The following is a 22817-nucleotide window of genomic DNA, read 5'->3' as shown; positions in this document are numbered from 1 at the left end:
GTCACATTGTTCCACAGCATGACCCCTCTTCCCTTCAATCCCATCCCAGCTTTTCCTCTCCATCTCTTTCTACTGTGGAAGGGACCTTTCATTCTCCTGGGAGACAAAAACCACTCCAAACAACTCAGGCTTTCAAGCCAACCCCCGAAACTCTTCACCCTTCTTCTGGGGAGAAGAGGGTGCACTGGAAGGAGGCTGCACTGGAAGGAGGCAGCTGAGCCCTCTGTGACTGGGGGCACCAGCACAGCACATACCCCAGCCAGAGCTTTCACAGACACACCAAGAAAAGTCATCAGTGTATTCCAGCTCCTTTCTTCCACTGGCAGAAGAAAGTTCCACTTCTTTCTTTCCCTGGTCAGGCTGATCCAGTCATGACCTTCCTGTCCTTAGTTACACACTCTCCTCCTGATATTTTGTTTCACACACTGGCATCACACTCCTCCATGCAAACATCTACAGAGGAACCCACACAGCATGGCCTACCCATTTATTTTCTGCCACATGTCAAGGGGCTCAGAAGATCCAAGTGAAAATACTGCCCAAACTGTGCTGCAAGATTCATGATGTGGCCTCAGGCCCCAGAGCAAACAGTCTGAAACAAGGTGAGGAGCTCACACTGTAACACAGAAGGAGAAGGGGGAATCTGCAGTTCAAAACCAACTCCAGGTAAGCTCTGCCTTTTGAGGGGTCTCAGCTGGCTGGAAACATGTCCCTCATGGGTTTTGATCAGCATCCACTGAGTGTAAGGTGGGAGCTGAGGTGGGAAAGCTCTTCTCACATTTGTTCTATTATAGTCCTAGACCTGAGTTATCCCTTCTGGGCAGCTGCCTGCTAAAGAGGATTTGCCTGGAGACTTCTTGTTGGTGTTTTTTTGAGGAAGAAGCAAAAAAAGCCTTGTGAGCCCGGGCTGCAATAAAAACTGCTTCATGGGAAGTGTAGAGGTGACCCTGAATGGACACAGAACAGCAAGATCCAAAAAAAAAAGGGACTTTCCTGTGTGATGATTTCCATTTTCTTCTCTTTCCTTCTCTTTTCAGGTCTCTGTGAAATAAAACTAGGGCTAAAATACTTTCTCCTCTCATTCTAAAAGGCAGATTAATTGGTCCTTATGAGACTCTCAGAGTGAAAGGATTAAATAAAATGGTATTAACCATTTGTGGCTATGGAACTGCTACACATGTGCCACAGCTGTGAGCATCACAGAATATCCCGAGTTGTTGGGAAGCCACCAGGATCATTGATAGTTGGATGTACAGTGTTTGGACAGCTGACAGGTACAAGAAGAGCCCTGAGAAGGCAGGGCATGAGGCTTCATCTGGAGCTGAAGAGAGAGGGAATATCTCCTGGGAAACAGGCTCTCCCTCTAGAGCCTTCCATTCCGACCGGGATCACACGGAACATCCCTCCCCATCTCCCTGCTGCGTAACCACGCAGCGCCTCCGCCTCATTTTTTTTGGAAATTCCTCCACCAAATGAGAGAGCTCTTAAAAGAGTTAATGAGCCCTCTGGATTAGAGGATGTGCGCGGCACCCAAACGTCCCACGCCCACGCCCGGGCGCGCCTCCCAGCCGGGCGGCTCCGGGCGCTGTCCGCGGTGCTGAGCGCTCCGGGGGCTGCTCGGGGAAAGCCGGCCCGCAGGGAGAAAACCCAAACAGCCAACAAGAAGGGGAGGTGGGGGGGAACCCACCAAAAAAACCACAAAGAACCAAAACAAACCACAAAGAAAAAAAAAACACCAAAAAGAAAAAACCGAAAAAACCGCCCTCAACCAAAAATAAACCACCTAAAAATCTGAACTGGACTTAAACATTGGAAAATGAATTAAATGAGTTTGATGCATGTCTGTCTTTTTCCACCCCCTGCCAGCTCAGGGGTGTCAACACCTTCCAATCTCATTGAGCTCATTGTAGTGGCTTTTAGCTGAAGCTGCCATCTCTCTTGCACACACAGCTCTTTGTCTAACTAATATAGCCCTTCTAAGGAATTTTTCCTGTTTGAAAATGTATTTTTTATGCACAAATTTTTTTCCTATCCATCTTCCACAGAATTTCCTCCTTTTGAGATATAAGGCTTTTAGAGACACATCACAATATACCAAACCACTGGCAGGAATATTCTGTTTCATGTCCTAAAGGTTCTCATTTGGATACTCCAAAACCAGTTTCCAGATCCCTGCATGCCCCCTGGCTGAACCAGTCTCAGGTGTGTGGTCACCAGCACAGACTCTGTACTAACTGGTTTTCTAATTCTGGCTCCTAAATGGTTTGGAGTCATTTCCATTTGGAAATGAGGGAGAATCCTTGAAGTTCGTGGGGCTGACAGTGACTTTACCCAACCAAAGATAACTGGAGAAAAATGGTTGAGAGCATGGACTGGATGTGCTTTAAAGATGTGGTTTTTTCTGTGATAAAGCTCTGGCCTCTGAGCCAGACTCTTCCCTGAGCCTCTGCTCCTGTGTGGCAGCAGCACTTCCGGCCACATTCAGGCACGGAGAAAAACAAAAGCCAGGACATGTGGGTCACAGCTTCACGTGAGAGGGCAAGGCAGGAGACTCAAAGACTCCTTATCCCTGCAGGAGATGTCTTCACCCTGACCCCTGCAGACTCTGGCTGAAAAAGTCACTGACACCCAGCCTGACACAGAGCAGAGAGGGTTCCAGCAGCCTGCAAGGGCAGAGCAGCCTGCAAGAGCACACCCATGCTGTTATCACAGAGCCACCAGAAAGGGTGACATATCTCCCCCGGGCTTTAAAGAAAATTCCTGGTATTTTTGTCATATTTCTAGCAGTTTGGGATAAGAAGCAATGATGTAAAGGTTAAGCAGAGGCTGAGCTGAGGTCCCAGATAACCCGAAGCCAAAGCGCCAAGGAGCAGAAAAGCCCCAGACAGGTTTTGCAGCCAGGCACTGACACCAGGGGCTGCCTCAACTCCCAGTAACCCTGGGCACAGGACACAGCACTCTCTGAAATGCATAAGCAGCTTATTTTGGGTGGCTGTATGTCAGGAGCCCTCAGCCAAAATAAACCCCTTGGCCTGCTTCAATGCATCTTTTTAAAGAAAAGAATTTATATAAATACTCTTTTGTGAAAGAAAAATATTGTTGTGAGTCTGTGCAATATTTCACGAGATTTTTTTTTCTTTTTTTTTTAATTACTTTCCCTTTGGAGCACAGGAAGTAAAACATTAGCCTGAACAACAGTCATACCTACATTTTGCTGTTCTTATCACCTGTGACAGGAATCTCCAGGTGATACCTGGGACTCAGGTTACAACCAGCACCTACCTGAAGAAAAATGAAACTGGCAACTATTTAATGCAAGTGATATTTTATCTCTTTAAAGATATAATAACTGTATAACAAAAAAATAAAATAAGTAATAAAGGTCCTCTATACATTAAAACCCACTCTTTAAATATTTGTTTACAACATTTATAGAGCAGTTACACCTTGTTTACTCAGTGCTTGTGTTCTCTGCTCGCTCAATACTGCGAGAATAAAGATTTGGTTAAAGTCTAGGTAAACTGCCAGCACTGTGGCATGTCTGGATTCTCAAGAATCCATTGCTACGGAAATAAAAAGGAAATTAAACCACTGGAAAAATTAAAAAAGTATGTTAGGTTTCTATGGAGCCTGATCAAATTTGGAGGCAAGGTTTAACTTGCCACCTAACTCACACCACTTGGAGGTCAGGTTTAATTGATACTTGCTTCACATCAAAATGCAGTGACTGTGGCAGGCACTGAAGGGCCCTGTGCTGCTGCTCAGTGCTCAGCAAGTGCTCAGCAGCACCCCAGGCCCTCTCTAAAATGACCCATGCACAGAAATCCTCTCCTCCAGAGGCAGAGTGGGCACCACTGCCTTTCAGACAGCTCTGGCCACATGAACCTTAAACACCTTCCTGCAATTTCTCAGCCCTCTGATACAATTCTTAAAAGTAGTGTCAGTTCAATGGATGTACAATTCAGCCACTTAGGCTGTCACACTGTTCAAGTAGTGCCAGGAGCCAGTGCTAGGACACTGCAGCCTGTTTGTCATGTACTAAACTGCAATATGCCCAGAAATGAGCCTCCTCCTCCTCTGAGATGGATGGTCCCTCTCACACAGGAACATGGCTTGCAATCTATCAAGCATGCCTGCAACAGCCCGGAGAACAGTCATCAGCAAAAAAAACATCAACAAAACCAAAAACAAACAAACAAAACCCAAAACATGTTTAAACTGTTTTTTTCCTGCAGTTTTTCTCTTATCCAAGTCTAGACCACAGCAGTGCAGTGTAACAGTACTTTTCCATGAGGTCTGGGATCTGGACCTTTTGGCTGCAGTGGACATAAACTCTCTGATGATGATCTGGTATTGTAGTACTGCAAATCAGTCAAATGATCCCTGAGGTGAGCTAGAGACCCTTTCAGTATTCATCTACTCCTTATCAGCAGTAAGTAAAACGAGCAATGAGGCAGCAAGCACCTTCAAAGTAAAAGCTGCTGTTTTGGAATCAAAAGTCATAACTTCACAAGCAGTTTTTCAGTAAGACACTTTTGTCAATATCACATTGCTAGTAAATGAACTCTTATTCATGAAAGAAATTTCCTTTTTTTTTAATTTTTAACCAGCTGTTCTCACCAAGTACTTCAATTAAAACAAAAATTCAAGTCGTGGTCAACTGAAACTCATAACTGTAGTTGCAATTCTACCCATACAGAAATCTTTTATGTAGTTTAACCAGTCGACAAAAATCTGTCTGAACATTCTGAAGGCCACAGTTCACACCATAAGTGCTGAGGAGAGCCACGTGTAGCACTTGATAACAGTAGAGCACACTGGCCACAATTCATATTGCAATTGACTGTTGCAAAAGTTACAAATTCTACTTGTAGAGCATCCTAAGCATGGGCATAACACAGCCCCAGGCAAGTTCTTCTGGCATGCTGCTGCACTTTGAAGTCAGAGCTGCTTGTAAGAAGGTGAAACATCTCTGTCAGTTTCCTGGGTCATCTGTGTGGGTTTTTAAAAACCTGAAGCCTTCTATTTGATTTCTGAAATGCCCCAATACCATCCAGCCTCCCTTTCCCTTCCTACTCCTTCAACAGGCAGGGCTTCCAAAATATCCCCTCCTGGCCCTGCTGGCAGGCCCCTCTGTTACCAAAATGTGCTTTTTCCTCTCCTCAGGGCCCATGGGCTGGGAAATGGTAACAAACAGGAATCCTCCTTCTACCAGAGAAGTGCTGCAAGGAGGGAGGCTAACCACCAATTTGAGGCATGCACATCTTTAGCTGGAATATTACTCCACATTCAAATTTTCCTCTGCTCCAAAACAGATGCTGGGGGTATTTTTCCCGTGAGCAGCATTTCTCTGGAGTAACTCCATGAATTTGATGCCGGAGGCTGAGCTCCATCTGCACACTCTGCTCCCACTGATCAAGCAGGGCTGGGGAAACACATTCCAGGAGAGCTGGGCAGCAGGACAGCTGTAGCACGGGAGCCCATGGCACTCAGGTCTGCCAGGCTGCCAGCAAATCCCTCCCAGCACTGCACACACTCCCACTGCTGTCACAGGGAGCTTGGACTGTGCCCATGGCAGGCTCTCGTCCCCAAAATAACTCCCTTTGTCCCAGCCTCAGGAAAAGCTGCCCAGGAGGACAAAGTGGAAGGGAACTCATGTGCGTCTAGAGATTTAAATCAGTCCTGGCTGATTTAAGTTTAAATTAGCCAGGGCTGTGCAGCATTTGGGGAGCCCCACAGGAGCAGCAAGACAGGCAGCTGACTGCGATGAGTTACAGGTGTGATGGCAAGAGCAGAAACATGGAGCTCTCCACTTCAGTTGTGCCAAACCAAAGATCCTTTAACCACTCATCTATTCCTTATAAACAGCAAGTAAAATCAGTAATTAGGCAGTAAGCCCCAAGGACATTTTTAACAGCAGAGTTTTAAATGCGGAGGTGCAGAGGAAAGGACTGGGGAGTTGCTGTTAAGCACTGACAGAATATAAGGTTTCTTTGCTGTCTCTGCTCTGTATTTGCAGAGCAAATAAAAACTCCCAAAATAACCTGAGTCCAGTACCTCTGTGGACTTTGTGCTGACACTGGTTTTAAGCCACCTGCAGGTTTCAAAGTGCCCACAGCCACATCACATATCCTTCAGTGTGCAAGAACAATGCAAAACTGAGAGAACTATGCAACACTGAAGACAGCATGGTAGAAAAACAATGAAGATGAGTTACTCTGTCCATCCACCTTGTGAGCATTTGCCCACAGAATTCAGACAAAATGCTTTTCTAATACCCTCAAGTGCAAAATACCACATCTGGAAACCAGGAGCACAGATGTTGAGAGCAGATGGTAGAGGCTGCCTCAGAAAGCAGCAGATGGAATTTGAAATCACTGTGGATAACCAACTCTGCACAAACACTTGGCATGCCATGGTAGCAGTGGCAGGCAGAGTTGGTGGACACAAACATCAAGAACTTGCTGCTCAAAATCTGAGCACCATTTTCTGGGAGCATGTAGAGCACTGGGCTAACAGCTGGTGCTGGGTTACAAGAAACAGGAACAAGGAAGTTACAGAAGAAAATGTTTCCAGATTCTGAATCAAATGCATACAACATAAAAATGCCCACTTTCTGCAGTTCATCCAAGAACTGAAGAGGTTAGTGGATAGCAGGAAACTGGGACTTCTCAGTCTTTTTGCTAAGGATGCAGCAATCCACAGGCTGAAGATGCAGTTCAAAGCCCAGTGTGAAAATGCAATTGAAATTCTGGGTAATGACCACAGTCAAATATTAGAACAGGTTCTCCCAGCACAGAATGCATTGCCACTATCTTTAGAGTAAGCTCAGGGCACTAATTTCCAGGGAGGAACATTCAGATATAGCTTCCAGAGTAAGTTTCTCAGATAAGCACCAGGGAGGGGGTGGGGAAGGGAACTGTTGCAGGTGGACAGTCAGCTCTGAAGCAAGAAGGGCACCCACAAAGGGAGCAGTCTGTGGGACTGTAATTCACATTCCACATATCTGGCACTCTCAGATTTGCCTTGCTGCATGGGGGCAGTGACTAAATTAGAATTCTCACACTTTAATCCTTCTCTTGCAAGGGAGGACAATTTTCCCTTTGCTTGAGGTGCAGTCAAGCCTTGGGAGTCTCCTGAAGTATGCAGGAGTTTCTACAGAGGTTTTTCAGTGACAAAAGGTTATTGGCACAGACTAGACCAGCCACTCCTCTGTGTTGGCCAGGCTTCTCCCAGAGTTTGCACTACTCCATTCCCCAAGCATTGGTGATATGGATTGTCCTCTAATCTACTCACCAGTGACAGAAACAGCCCAGCATTTTGCAGCACAGCCTAGGGAACTCATTCCTGCTGGTTAATTAAACCACTTAGCCAAGGGTCAATGGGATAACACTAGCAAATGTATAGGATTCCTTTATCCTATACACAAACTACCAGCATAGACTCTAGCAGCTGCTTTGCACACAGTTTTTGTCAAGACTCACTTTTTTCCAGCATGATGACTCAACCCTTTCCTAGGAGGAAAATCATGAAGGTTTGGCAGGCTGAATAGTCCCTTGGCTGGGCAGTCCTGCCTATAGGATGTGGAACTCATTGAGATGAAGCAGAACAGAGCACAGCACTGCTACTGCAGCAAAACACAACTACCATGTTTTATACCCATATTCAAGAGGTATGTGCTGAATAAATAAAAGTTATTTTATTGCTGAAAATACCAGCTGCCAGTCTTTAATGTATTGATGAACTAAATATATTAATGTGTAATAAGTAATATTAAAGAAGCAGGAATGCACAGATTTGTTTCTCTCTCTTTCACAGGATCTACTCTGTCTCTGTAAGGGCACTTTGAGCACTCTGATTTCAAAAATATTAAGTGTTCCATCCCAGAAGGAAGGAGAGAATGAGTACACCTGGCAGAATAATGACAATAATATAAATTACCATGTATCTAATGCCTCACAGCCCATGACAAGACTGAGCTCATCTTGCACAGCACAGAGAAGGTAGAGCTCCAGCAGATACCCCAGAACAGGATACTTATTTTCACTAAGAGTACAACTGCAATAGAGCAAAATCATCTTTCTTTAGTGCCTCTGAATGTCTACCATTATATAAGGTCTATATGGAACACACAGAGTACTCTGGCAGCACTTGCCTAGGCACAGCTATTTTGTTGTTACACTATCTGACCCTGCAAAGCTGAGCTTGGTTTTCCAGAAACATAAGGGTGGTGCCCAAAATAACTCCAAAGCTTTTGTGGTGTGACAAGCAGGAGTTCAGGTAAGAGAGTTTTAGGTGACAGCAGATGGTTTGTGTTGCCCAGCTGCTTTATTAGTTTTTATTTAAGTTCATAGGGAAGCAATTAGATCTGGAAAAGGGACTACACGAGGTTCATGATTGCTTCCATGGGATCACACTGCCTCTAAATTCCACAGACCTTTCCACTGCACGTGTTACAAGGTCCTGGAGGCTGGAATTTCTCCAGCAATACTTAACTGAGGCTGGAGTTTGTTTGAGCTCTGGAGGGGATTAGAAGCAAGCACACTTTTTAAGAGCATTTATTCTTTATTCTAGAGAAAGAGCAGCAGGACTGCCACACAGCCCTAGCTTGTACTTAGCTTTGACCTGCTTAACTCCCACTGACCATTGGTTAATAGCACCATCAGTGTTTAGGACAGCATGAAAGCAAAGGCTTTCAATCTGTAAATAACCTGGAAAACAATTGCTGACGTTGTTTCTCACCCCCCTGGGTCATGAGCTGAAGTTTGCAGTAGCAGAGTGCTGCTCCATAAAGTGGAGTGTGTCACAGAACAGACTGGCAGGCTCCAGCTCAGACCAGACCCAGCCTAACAGGCCTGGGGCTGTGTCTCACCATGTCTTAAAGTTGAGACCAGATGATGGTCAGACAGGGAAAAATGGTTCTCTAGAAGCTGTCTCTGTAATGAAAGTGAAAGATTAATCATGTCTCACTTGACTGACTAATCTTCAATAAGTTGAGGCAGATATAAAACATGGACCTCAAATAACATCTAAAGCAAGCATTACTGTGTACCCCACACTGTTACTCACCTCACAAGTGCACCTGCACACCCACTGGTCAATGAACTCTACAGATACTTTGTCAGCATTATTTAGATGGAAAAATAGCTTGAGGCAAGAGTGGTTTAGCATATGTTTATTTGCACAAGAATTTCAGCATCATTAAGGTCCAAACCCCAATTTCCAAGGATGACAAGTGAACACCACAGTGCAGAACAGTAGACAAAGTTACTGTGACCAATCTCACATTTGGGCTCATCACAAATCCGAATATTTCCAGTACCCTGTTTTGCCAGCTAAAAGAGGGAGGGGGAGAAAGAAAAAAAAAAAAAAAAAACACAAAAAACACAACTCACTTCTTCCAAAGAGATGAGAGACAGGTTTTCCAAGAGCTGACTTCTTTTAATAGCAAAAAATAATAAGAAACATAGGAAAAAGGGGAAGTGCAGTTTTATTCAGAGAGACCAAGCCCAATCCAGACATGTAAGTGAGAAAAACCAGAGTGCTCCAACCTTTCCCTCCAAAGTTTCTACTACAGACCAGCATCCCACTCTATATCTGGCTTCACTGAAAATAAAGAACATACATGAAATACATTTAACTGTACTCAAGGAACAATTGAGCAAGACTTAGATGTGAGGGCTGGAAGTTTTATTATTCATTTGGCTCTCCCAATGCCCAAATTAGACCAAGCTGCTGGTGGCTGTGGTCAATTACTGCTCATTCCTGTGCCTAACAACTACAGAATCCTGACTGAGCTGAGTGAGAGGAACGGGAAACAAGTACCATCAATTAACTAACAGTTTAGGATTAAGGCAATTTGTCCAGGTTCTCTTCTAAGAGGTCTTTTCCCAACTACTCATATAGTGACAAGGGGACGTCACTACTAACATCAGTGGCTATTCTAGGAATTGGGAACCACAAAGCCTAGGCACATACCAAGTGCTTAACCCCAGAACTCGAGTCCAAAATATGGCTCTTTAAGTTTCAGTAAAAAGCTTTAGGTATTTGGACTAGATTTAAACACTACCCACTGATTTGTAGAGGAGATGGTTAAGTGAAAGCATGAAGATATTTTGAAAAATGGCTGTTCAGAAGCAAGCAGTAGCCTTAAACTCCCAACTTCATGATTGATCGACTGAGCTGAGGACGAACACAGCAATAATTAAATCTTTAGCAGAGTAAGCACAAACTATGCTTTAGCTTACAAATTGTCACAGTGACCATGGATTGGCACAGGGATTTTTTTACCAAAGTGACTAAAACACAGTCTTCTACCAGGTCTCTTTAGTAGCATCTCTATCAAATAAAGTCTATCTTACAGTGAGGAAGTCACAACAATAAACTGCAAGTCAAAGGGAACTTGGCAATAAATGTTTTCAACAGGTGCTTAACCCCAGACTGGCTTTGTCCAGCAGTGCTTACAAGCTACACAAAGAGAACAGCTATTTTACACCACAGCCTAGTTAGTAGAAGCCTGATCCTGAGGAATGATGCACTGAGTGTCACTGCAGCTTTGTTTTAATGCCACTCTCAGAGGGAATGTATCAGGTAACAGTCTGAGGCACAGCAGTCTCTCTCTAAGCTCCACATGACACACAAGAGGTTACAAGAGATTTATAGAGCAGAGGCATCACTAGTGCCGAGGGGTGACTGAACCAAGCAGGCATCCTAGACTTGGCCCAGGATCATCACTTTTACCTTTTAGTGCTCATTCTCAAATTACCCCTTGCAAGAGGGCTCCCCATAAACCTGACCTCAAACCAGCCAACCCACAGCAAACTGAGCCACTGCCATTGACCATCAAGCTGCCAGCACCACCAGGACAGAAAGGGGAGCACCTGCAGCACAGTGATGAGAAGCTACCGAGTACACCAGCTTTTCCTGCCAGGCCTGGATTACTTGGAAGGCAACGGGATGAGCAGTGCCCCAGCAATCCCTGGCACTCCAGGGTCAATGCAGCAGGCAGTGTGCAGCTTCAGGATACAATTTAACCACTCAAGGGTTTAATATCTAAGAGCCAGGTTACAAAGCATCAGTATTTCCCACATGCCTGAGCATCCTAACAACCAGACAGGGAACACAAGAGTCCTGCAAAGCTCAAGCCCAGGCACTCACTCAGCTGTTCTGAGAGCAGCATTTCAATGTGGAGCTTCCTCAGAGGCCTCAGCATCAAGTTACATCGGCAAAAGCACAATAGTTATGGCATGAAACTTAACTTCTCCATAGCTCTACCTCACTAGGAATCCAACTCAGGCTTTTTTCATTCTCTAGCATTTCCTTTTCCAGGAGATGCACCTGGCCTGATGTCCAGCAGCCAAGGCATTAAAGACTAATAAAACAAGCCTGTGTTTCCAGCTTGTGAGGACTCCTCCCAAGCATCTCACCATTTCTTCCACATGAGCCAATGGACAAAACCAGCTCCTACAGATCTGCCATGACATCACAGAGAAGGCAGACACCTGAGTCTGAGCCCCTCTAGGCACCTGTTCACTTCTGCAATGGCTATAGCATAGGCTGCCTTCAAAAACATCTATGCAAGAGAGGACAGCAATTACAAACCCTCAAGTCTTCTTTATAGTGACACTCTATACTTGGCCAAGTATTGCTTTCCATGCAGGAGTTATTCTTGCCTAGGATTGCATTCCAGCAGTAAGCTTGCACTAAGTTTAACACACATGACAACACTGGCATCATGTTAGTTTTTAAAAAGTCAAAGTCTTGGATGACAGATGTCTTGTCTGTAAACCACACCAAGTCCAAGCCACAGTTAATGAAAAAGGCTGGGTTTGCTTTCAAGTTTAGCTACTTTGGCTGACTAATCAGGAAGCCTTTAATGAAAAAAACATACAATATAATCCACCAAATTATTTGTCTTTTTGCTACCAGAGTTGCTATCAAAACTGCTCAGGAAATTAAGCTAAAGCCAGCTTAGCTACATACAGTCCACTTGGTAGATTGCATCCCTCCCTGCCTTCCTAAGCTAAATTAAGTCTGAACAGAGAAGTAACCTCACTGCTCTGTTGAGACAGTCCTTATGAAGTAGTTATGAAAAAAGGAAAGAACATCTTGGTCTGATGAGGAGCAGGCCATTTTTACCACCATTTAAGTACAGCACTGCTGCTGTTTTCCCCCTTGAATTGCAACCAAACATTGGTGCTCCATCTGCTTTCTGCTCTACCTTCTAAGCCTTAATCATTTGTTGGATCAGGCACTTTGGTCTTACAAGCTTGCAGAAACAGTAATAAATAGTTACAGAAGTAATAAAAAAGATTCAGCAAACAAGCATTCTTGAACATTGCACCAGCACATAATAAATAGCTCTAAGATTTGCCTTTCTAGTCTACATCTCTGGTTAAACAAAAGAAACTCAAGATCATTGCTATATATATTTTACTATTGTAACTCAGTGAAAATCATCCTGTTAATAACACCACTACATAAATAACTGAGGAGTTTTTAACCTTCCTTATAAAGCCCAGGAGTCTCAAAGCAGCAAATTCAGCACACATCCTTAAGGAAGATCAGCCCTCTGTACCTCCAAGGGAGTGCACACTCTTCCAGAGACTATTCTGAACTCAGGCCCAGACTTTCAACACATAGAACTTCTGTGGAGAGCTCTGCTCAGGGTTTGTACACCTCCTCAAGTGAGGGTTAAGAGCAGTAAAAAGGAAGAATTTTACCCTAACCACTCGACATGCTGTCTTGTGCAGTGACCAGGTGCTAGTGATAACTCAGTGGTGACAGAAAGGCAATCCTCCAGGACCGGCCTGAAGTCATACAATAAGAAATTCATTTCAGGAGGCACTTTTAGAATTCATGCTGTGGCAGGAGTGCACATAATCCTGCAACTTATAGTGACTTGGGATTTTTCTTCAGGGTTTTTGTTGGTTTTGCTGCAGACCTGTGAGGAAGAAAATCTGGTTGAACCCCCAAAGTAAGAGCTGTGCTACTTTCCAACTGTGCCAAAACTGTTTTGAAAGATAGACAGAAAAGCTTTAGCTTCGTGCTGGACTCAAGAATATTTTTCCAAGTTAATGTTCAAACTGCGGCTCCAATTCTATTTAAAGCTTAAATTACTCATTTCAAGGACTTTTTACATTACCAAGTTTCAGATTATGTTTTGGTGTGTTTTTAGAAATGCCACCTTCCAAGTTTTTGTAGTCAAGAAAAATTCAACCAGCTTATGCTTTGTGAATAGACTTACTAAACTATCTTCAGCTTCCAAGAAATTAATCTTGAACTCAAGGCAGGACCACATAGCCATAGGCACTACAGGAAACAACATTCATGTCCTCTACAAGACAGACAGTATCCATACTGCTACCAGCTCACACAGACACAAAGTGAAAGCGACCCAAGCATAACATGAGCCCAGTCTTGGCACAATTAGTTCAAGAGAAATTTGGCCAGAACTTGGACTGAGGAAGAGTAATGAGGTTAGGAAATAGAAAGCAGAGTTCTGCTGCTACTCCAGGAGCAGCTTCTGCTTAAGGCATTTTACAGTCAATTAACCAACCAGTTTACTGAATACTCCACTTAGATCCCATGTTAACAGCCACTTCCAGAGCTAGTACAAAGTTTCTTAACTGCTCCTCTTAACGTCCGGCTGCTGGTTCTCTTCTCCCCACGAAGAAGTAATAAGGCTTTTTGGCATTTGTAGAGATACTCTTAAAGATTCATAGCAGGTCACCTGGCTGCATAATCCCACTGCACACCAGGAAATGGACAGTCTGATACAGTCACGTTTCCATTAGAGAACATCCAACTGACACTTACTACTTGTCTATATTTACACTCCTGGCTTTCAGCAGTCTCCAGCCAGGAGCACTCGAGGGGAGCGATCAATTGCAAGGCAACCAGGTGGGGTAGGACTGGCCGTACAGCACAGGGGCACTTGCCAGGTAGTAGTTGCTGAAGTTTGCGTCGCTGACATAAGGTGCTGGCTGGTAGTAACAGGTCACATTAGTGGCATTAGGGATGACATTCTGTTCTGCCAGCACCTTGAGTGCCAGCAGAGAAATCAAATTGAGAGTCTGCCTGCGCTCGTGCCCCATGAGGCAGACGGTGCTCTCATTCACCACCCGGCGCAGAATCATGAGGTAGTCGTACTTGCTCCTCTCTTCTTTGGAGAAGTGGTTCTGGAGGTAGGTCTCCAGCTTGCGCTGCTGATCCAGGATGTCTGGGAAGTCTATGAAGAACCGGGAGCACATGTAGCGCTCCAGCGTTTTGATCTCGTCCTTATCCATGGGCCTGAAGTCTCGTACCAAGAGGTTGCTGTACTTGAGCAGCCCACCACCTCGGATCTCCTCGGGGTTTTTGGTAGCTATCAGCTTGTTCTGCAGGTGATCAAAAGCTGCTTCAAAGTCTCCATACATGCTCACCCCAATCACAGTCGGGTGGAAATGCTCCGACATGGGGGTTTCTGAGTAGTTATAGTAAAAGAGCAGGGAGTCCAGAATGATCTGGAACGAGTCCACGCTGAACTCAAACTGGCGCCGAATGCAGTCCACAAACTTAAGCTCCACGTTTTTGCCATGCTTGTTGGAAAGCGATATCAAGCTCCAGCGGTCAGTCTCCGTGCACACTTTGACCAGCTTCTGGATGTAGGCTTCCTTCAGTGTCACAGGACTGATTTTCAGCTTGCTCACCCCTTCTGGCAGGAAATTCAACAGGGATCGCAAGACCACATCTCGGACTAACTGAAACTCTGCCTCACTTGGAAGAGAAACTTGAAAAATGAGATCCAGGTCTTTGCATCCCAGCCCATTATCCTTGACCAGGACGTGACCAGCCGCAGAGCCGTTCAATCGGACGTCGTGGACCACGATGCCCGCCTCGCTCAGGCGGCTCCGAACCGTCCGGACAATGTCCTTCAGCGTTATCTGCAGCGTCGGGAAGTTCCCCCGGCCGTGGATGGGAACCACCTCGGTGAGAACCTCGTGCAGACGGCTGACCTGCTCCCAGTTCAGGACACTGCAGGACATGGAGTCTGCTCCGCTGCTTCCTTTGCCTGCCATCTTAGGGTTTTTCTTCTCCAAAGAAACTGGAGATGGGATATGAAAAGAAAAAGACAAGTCAGAGCTTCTGCTTCCTAGATCTATTCCTAGGCTCTGTTTTTCTGTCCATTCACACAGACACAAACTAGACAGAAATAATGTATTAATGATTATCGGCAATCCTTTCACCTGAAATGAGACAAATGAGACATAGCTTTTCTATTGGTGCAGGCAAAAAAGATATTAGTTGCCACTTTTTTTTTTTTTTTGTGAGGTAGAGTTACTTCAGGAAAGTAGTTTGTGTCAAATAGAAATTACCAAAGATGACACAAGCTAAGGCTAAAGTCATCAGCAGCACCAGCAGAAGTGAGATGAGCTGCAAAGGACTTCTGAGAGTCAGGCTTTGAAGTTGTTTCATGATGCATATACAGCTCAAACTGCTGTCTCCAGCTAACACAACTGTAGAACAGCCTCAGGTGTTAGTTTCAGGGCTTAGACATCCAGTCCACTGACAACTCTTAAATTATGTCAGAGACACAAGATTTCTTCCTCTACATAGAAAGCTTTCCTTTCTAAATGATCCAGCATCTATCACCCGCAGGATAAAGGCCAAGTACATCTTACTCCTGCAAAAAGCTACAGCTCTTCAACATCCTGGACAGAATTCCAGCTGCAAACTCAGGTAACAGCATTCAATGGGCACTCCAGTCTTTGTAAGCAATGCTTTGCCCTTCTTCAGAGACACTGCTGAACCAAAGTACCTTTCTGGAAATGTTCATACTTGCCTCAAGTTCTGCTCATTTGTGAATGCCAAACAAGCTTGTAAGATCTGGGACAAATTCAGATGATGCATACCAAGCTTATATTACTCTTTTAACACCCAGAATCTCACCAACCAGACTTGGTCACAGCCTTGTCTGAACATTTTAAGCATAAGAGAATGATGTGATTAGCTGTGACAAGTGATAAGTCACTTGCCTTTTGTAGCATGGAGATACTTTCAGATATTCTATAGTCATGCAACTCAAACTGGTGTTAATACCCTTTTCTTTTTTGAAGTGTTCCGAGTTTCTGTGTAGCCAGGTGCTTCCTGACAGCTACAGACTAATTCAGGCCTCACCTCCTTCTGCCCCAAGTACTCCTGAAGACTGCAGCTGCCAAGGTCAGACTAGTCAAATTGAACCTAATTAACTCTTGCCTACCAAGAAAACCCAAACCCTATAGTTTCATAGCACACAATATCACAGTGCATGGATAATTTTTAAGCAAGTTTCACAGAACAGCTATTGTCATCTCAGACCTCCCCTTTTTCAGCTTTTCATTTTTGAGTAACTCATTTCACCAGCCACCTGTTTGGATTAAGAGAGTCAAACCTAGAGCAAGCACACAGCGAGGTTAAAATGCTTCTGTCCTTGAGAATGAGCTGCTGCATTACAAACTGTGCTGCCATGGAACACATCAGCACCAGCAGGCACAAAACAAACCTTTGATTAGCAAGATGATTAATCTAGGACAAATCAAGAGGTTCTTCAAGCTTGATCTTTAATGCTCCAACACAGCATAAGCACAAAAGCATCAAGCCTGCCAGCAGTTGCTCTCATGCAGTTCAAGCACATTAAAGTACATTTCCTCAGTTAACTCACTGTATTCCCATCAAATCCTTCAGCTCACTAAAGAACACAGGAGTCTTCCCATGACTTCTAACTGAAGCTGCAAGTGCTTTCAGCTATGGCCTCTGAAACTATTCCCTCTCCTTCTTCCCATTTGTAGCCATCTCTGCAGCCAAGACAACACACACAGCTCATTCACCAGTGACCAGAAAGGATTTGGACCAGTGCTTCCAACCCCACCACACACACTTGGTTCTGCTTGGTGACCCTCACCTAGGAGAATAATGCACATTGCCGCCCCTGGGGGGAGGAAGACGAAGTATTTAATTTCCAGATCAGTGGAGGGTTTAATTCTCAGGCTATCAACCTCCAAAGCCTCCCACCCCCAAATCACTAGTGTTTGCCTACTCGGTAAGCTTTATGTTACTGACAACAGATTCCTAGCGACTCCAGTGTATTTGGGATGCTAACATCTCCCAAGCCCCTTGCTTCACTGCCAGCCATTCCCTTCACAAGGTCTGACAGCTGAAGATACGCACTCCTTGGGGAGAAAACCACGACGGAGGCAGGAGACACTAGCGATCTTTAATACATAACTATCTTTAATACCGAGTGCAAAGAGTATTGAATACAACACTCAAAACCAGAAGCGAAAAAGAGCGAGGACTACACACCTTCACCTTGGTCACGACGAGGTGCGTTACCCTGCAGCAGCAACTTTCTCCTATAAGACATACAATTTGACACAACACCCAAAGAAGCCCGCGGGCCTGTCCCGCAGAGCCCAGCGGCGCTGGGGACGGCAGGTCCGGCTCCCTGCGCCTCACGCCGCCTCCAGCGCCCACAGCCACGGCAGGAGCGCTGCCGAGCTCCCGCTCCCGGCACAGCCCGCCCGCCCCGCCCGGAGAGGGGAGAGGAGCCCCGGCCCCGGCCCCGCCGCTCGCCCCGGCCCCGCCGCTCGCCCCGGCCCCGCCGCTCGCCCCGGCCCCGCCGCTCACCCCGAGCAAGCACGCCGGCCCCTCCGCCGCCCGCACCGCCTTTATGACCCCGCACCGCCGCCCGGCCCCGCCCGGCCCGGCCCGGCCCTCCCGCCGCAGCGGGGGCGGCTCTGGCCCCGCTCCGGCCCCGCTCCGGGCGCTCCGCCCGGGCAGCCCCGCCTCGCTCGGGCCGGGGGCGGCCCCCGAGCCCCGGAGCCCTCGGCCCCACCTCGGGGGCTCGCCCCGCCAACTCCGCTCACAGCGCCCAGCTACCCTCTCCCACGTAAATACAAACTTGTATATTAAGTTTGTGTATAAAAATACTTGTCAAAGGGCCCCTCCGTTCAGGAAGGACATTGCGGGGCTGGAGCGCCTCCGAAGAAGAGCAACGAAATTGGTGAAGGATCTGGAGCACAAGTCCCATGATGAAAGGCTGAAGGAGGTGAGGTTGCTTAGCCTGGAGAAAAGGAGGTTCAAGGGAGACCTTACTGCTCTCTACAACTGCCTGATAGGAGGATGTAGCCACGTAGTGATCAGTCTCTTTACCAGGCAACAAGTGACAGGGGACAGCACTGGAGACAGTCTCAAGCTGTGGCAGGTTCAGGTTGGACATTAGGAAGAAATTCTTCACTGAAAGGGAGATTAGACATTGGAATGGACTGCCTAGGGAGATGATGGAATCACCATCTCTGGAGTTGTTTAAAGGAAGACTGGATGTGGCACTCAGTGCCATTATCTAGTTGACATGGTGGTGTTTGGTCACAGGTTGGACTCGATGAGCTCAGAGGTCTTTTCCAACTTAACTGATTCTGTGATTCTGTGAATCTGTGGGCTTGCTGAAATAAAACAGGGCTTCCCCGAAGGCACCTTGTCCCAGACAGAGCAGCTGTCAGCAGAGATCCCAGACATCCAGCTTTGCCAAGGAGTTCTCTGTGGTGCTCGATTTGGAGCAGCCAACGCAGGCGCTCATCCAGAACCTACAAGGATGGGCTCACAAGGATGTTTGAGCAGGGCTGAAACAGCAGCTACTGGAAACTGTGGCTGATGGGCTCTGCGCACACGGACAGGGATGATGGAATCACTGGACAGGAATCAACTTGGAGATGCAGCGTCATAAAAATCAGCCGATGGTTAAGAGTGCTGGGTGCGAGATCGTGCATTCTGGGGGCAAAAGTCACAATTACTGCTGAGAACACAATGTTTCATCAATTATTCTGTTAGGATAATCAGGACTCAATAGAAGCGGGGGGGGGGAAATCAACACAACCTAGGGCAGGCCAGCTGACATAATCCTAGTAGAAGTAAAAAAAGTACTTACAAAGCATTGGAAAAGAAAAATCACCACTACATCTGTTATACTGTTTGGCCATACACAGTCAAGAAAGATGAATTAAAACCTGCACACATGTGGAGTAGAGCTGGCCTTGAAGGAGGAAACTGGAAAGCTCCTTTTTGCCTAGCAAACACAACAGACCTGCCTTGTTTCACCAACAAAGCCGGAGCTGAGCAGGAACAGGGATGGGTTAGATAATTATTTATTTTACTCCAATATTGCCCCACTGGGATAAATAACAGGAAACAAAATTACCTATTTAAATTAAAGGATAACATTGGCACAAGGATCAGATTTGAGGCAAGCTGCCATCTTGTTGTCCAATGAGATAAATCATGAGATTTCAGAGCCTTGCAGGAGGGAAGGGAATAAAACTAGGTTTAAGGTGAAGCTAGAAAAGAAAATATATGATTGTCTGTGATGGTATGGAGCTGGACATGAGGATCCAGATGTCTCTCAACACTTTTTCCCTATGTTTCTAAAATTAGAAAGAGGAATAGGGAACTCAAAGAGAAGTAGTAGCACACATGAGAGAAGCATAACCACTTCTAAGGAAATGTCTCACTTGGAGATTAAAACAGTGAATGATCTCACCTCTTAAGCATATTTCTCCAACAAGATTTCTGCCTCAAATAATATTGCCTCTTGACAATAACTGATGATTTTGGGCAGCATATTTTCTGTTGCCATAGGAGGAACAATTAAAACACTTATTAAGAAATATTTTGTATTGGGAATATTTATTAGATACCAATATAGAGAAAGACAAACTGCAGCACATACTGCTACATTAAAGTATTACGGATGTTAAAGTATTAATCAAAGGAAGAAATATGAACTCCATACTTCAAAATTCATACTTTACATTATTTGTTTAAAAGTTCTTTTTTTCACAGAAACATTTGTAAACACAAAGAGGTTTCTCAACTCTATTTCAGGGTGTTTTCTTTATCCTCTGACTAGCAGAGCTTGAGTGTTTGTCAGGGGAACAGTACACTGCATAGTACTGTCTGCAGTGAACTTGGACCTCCTGACAATAAACTTGTTCTTTTTAATTCCTTTATACAGGTGCCACACAAAGGGTCCTTGGGATGGGAATTGGAAATGTCATGAAAGCTGGCTGGACCAGGCTCCTAAGCACATTGCAGGAATAATGAGGAATGCATCTTTGAGGAATGAACAAGCCCATCTACCCCTGAGGAGAAGCTTCCTTCTGCTACCCATCCACCTGTGTCTGTGCAGTGGATTATTGTGCCATGAGGATAGAAAATATGGAAATATGCAGCCCACTGCTGAAACAAGAGATTCCAAATTGTGGGCTACTGCTCAGGTGCTGTGGCTGCTGAGGGGGCTGACACAGGCCCAGACACAGCTCCAGGGTACCACCTTAATGCTTACCAGTTATTTAGGACTTTGCTGCTGCCAGCTCTAATTCTAAGTGTAGGGAGAAGTAATGGGTGATCCCAAACTTGGCAATACATACTTTCTCCAAGAGTGACTGGGATACAGATAAAATCCTGCCACAAGACAGTGAGTGCTGGCAGTCACCATGCTCCTCTGCTCTTGGAAAATTGTCATCTCCCCCTTCTCCCATAGCTGCTCCATCCCTCAACTCTGCCTGTTGTTCCAGTATTTCCTCCCAGCTTCCTCCCTCCTCCCCTCTCTTTGGGTGTACCCTTCTTCAGGATACACAGCACTGGATGTGTTTCAAAGGGTTTCCAGACAGAGGATGGGGAATGAAGAAGGATCAACTGGCTCCTGGGAAGGCAGTGTGACAAAGGGAAAAGAGTCTGTGAGCTGCCAAAACAGAGGCAAGTACGGAGTTATATTAAAACAGTGCAAGTTGTTCATTTTTATCCAGTAAATAGGGCAGCAAATCTGGCAGAAGAAACTCACTTAAAAGCCTGTAAGTGAGCTCAGTGACCTGGCACTGTCAGATTAGTTTCCTTATGTGATGCATTGCTGAACGTAATGTGTCATCATAAATCTTGGTCGCTACAGCTGTTAAAGCCATAAAGTGAAGCAGAGTTATTAATACCCAGTAGTAGTAGCTGTCAGGCTCCATTCTGTAATTGAGCATCAGATCTGCAGTTGGAAAACTCTTCTTTTTTGTCTGACATGTGGAGTAACTGCATATCTGCAGATGCCAAGAGAGTGGAGACAGGTAGGAACACCCCACCCACGCAGGGCTGTGATGAAGTCCTCCTGCAGAGCATCAAGAGTGAGCCTCTTTCTCTGGTGTTCCTCTAGCTGCCTCTGCAAGTCTGGGGTTTCCTGCTGGGAGATGAAGCAATTCTTCCTCCTGATACATGGATAAAGGTAAACACGTGAATATAGACACACAGAGTGTAGTTATACAGGGAACAGCAGCTGGAAAGTCCCTGTCCTAAGGGATGTGATGCTGCCATGGAGAACTTCCCAGCTCCCACAGAGTTCTGAGCTCAGCAAAACACCCTTTTTCCAAGAGGCAAGAAATGGTACCAGGCCCCTTCACCAGCAGGACCCATGCAAAGTAAACTGCTGCTGCATTTAGATGTGAGGAAGACAAAGAAATCCAGAGCTGCTGTCTCTCATGTATGGCTTTTTGAAGATGTCCCCACTACTTTGCTGTGTGCCACCCTGGGCTGTGGGCTGCAGACTCTTCTCACAAATCCTCTGATGTACTGACCCCAAACTACCCAAAAGCCAGAAGGAACAGAGTGCAATGAAAGATGCAGACAAATTCTTCTAGGAGGGAAGAAGGTGCTATGCCTCTGCCCAGGCTGCAGGAAAATCAGTTTTGCTGGATGCTGATAGTGCTGTGAGGATCCAGAGTGGGCAGCCCAGAGAAGGCTGGCATTTTCCTTTCCCTTAGGAAGCAGCAGGGCAGACACACGCAGAGATGGAATGCGCTTGCTGGAGCGAGTGGGCAGCAGCCCATCATCTGACCGGCTTTTTCTTTGCACCTGAGCTGCCCCCAACTGCTTAATCAGTCACACGGTTTCCTGGAACCTGGGGGAGAGCATCACAATTTTCGGTGGTAGAGAAGAAGATGACGGGGGGAGGCGGAGGTGGGGGGAGAACAAGCATTTGCAAATCAGACTGAAAAGAAATATTTACTCTAATTTGGGAGTCATGAGCAAATTCAGGACACATGGCCTCAGGCTGCAGGTGGCAAACACAGCGAAGGGGGTGTGCAGAGAAACAGTGAGGTTTAGGGAGTGCAGTTTTGGTCATGTGAAGCCATTAGGTACTGAGCTGTCTGTGGGCTCTGTCCCAAGGACTTTGTACTTACATCCACTACAGCTTTTCTGTTTGAAATCACATCTTTTTCACATTCCCTCATTATCCATGGCTTTAGAAAGCAGCGTGGAGGACTGCAGTGCTAACACTACCACTGGGCCAGCCTCTTGGGATCCTGCATCAAGCCCTGCCTGGTTTTAGTTGCAGACAGTACTGTTTGCCCCTGCACATTCACAGATTTGAAGGTTAACAGAGATTATTAACCACCCCTTAGTAGTCACATAATACCTGGATAACATAACCCTGCTGTAAAACCCATAGCCCCTTCAGTAACTTGCAGTTTTCTGCAGACTTTTTTTCAGATCACTCAAGAAATTAATGATCTGGTTTTTCCCCATGGTACTTTGCTACAACTGTTATCTGCTTTCGCAAGTAAAGGTCCATACACAGTTTTATCTGGTTTTAATTTCCACCTGCCTTTCTTTTCAGTATGTATGTTTTTTTTTCCCCTGCTGTTACTGGGAAAAGCATTTTAAAAAGCATTTTTAAATGCTTTTTTCAGTAAACCTTTCGTTTCTCACTGGTGGCAATGGCAACTGGAAGAGGACATTTCGCACATTTATGCAGCTTAAAATAA

At 45.6% G+C, this 22817-nt stretch overlaps 1 protein-coding gene across 2 annotated transcripts; it reads right to left on the bottom strand.

Annotated features, from left to right (window-relative positions):
- Positions 1 to 9160: 9160 nt before the first annotated feature.
- On the bottom strand, positions 9161 to 17696 carry TENT5C (terminal nucleotidyltransferase 5C). Of its 2 annotated transcripts, XM_063148436.1 has the most exons (4): positions 17647 to 17696; positions 17323 to 17372; positions 16682 to 16814; positions 9161 to 15085 (listed from the first exon to the last, which is right to left on the bottom strand). In XM_063148436.1, exon 4 carries the CDS (start codon positions 15057 to 15059, stop codon positions 13884 to 13886), a length of 1176 nt encoding a protein of 391 aa, XP_063004506.1. In that variant the 5' UTR covers positions 15060 to 15085; positions 16682 to 16814; positions 17323 to 17372; positions 17647 to 17696; the 3' UTR covers positions 9161 to 13883. The 2 variants fall into 2 exon arrangements, with proteins under 2 accessions (XP_063004506.1, XP_063004507.1); XM_063148437.1 differs by lacking the exon at positions 16682 to 16814.
- Positions 17697 to 22817: the final 5121 nt, after the last annotated feature.

Source organism: Melospiza melodia, chromosome 2 (assembly GCF_035770615.1).
Source record: "Melospiza melodia melodia isolate bMelMel2 chromosome 2, bMelMel2.pri, whole genome shotgun sequence".
NCBI classification, from domain to species: domain Eukaryota; kingdom Metazoa; phylum Chordata; class Aves; order Passeriformes; family Passerellidae; genus Melospiza; species Melospiza melodia.
Note: the sequence above shows the minus strand (reverse complement) of the source record. Positions and strands in the feature narration are given on the sequence as shown.

Coding starts and splice junctions, on each gene's coding strand:
- TENT5C (XM_063148436.1), bottom strand. CDS start 15,059: ATGGCAGGCAAAGGAAGCAGCGGAGCAGACTCCATGTCCTGCAGTGTC.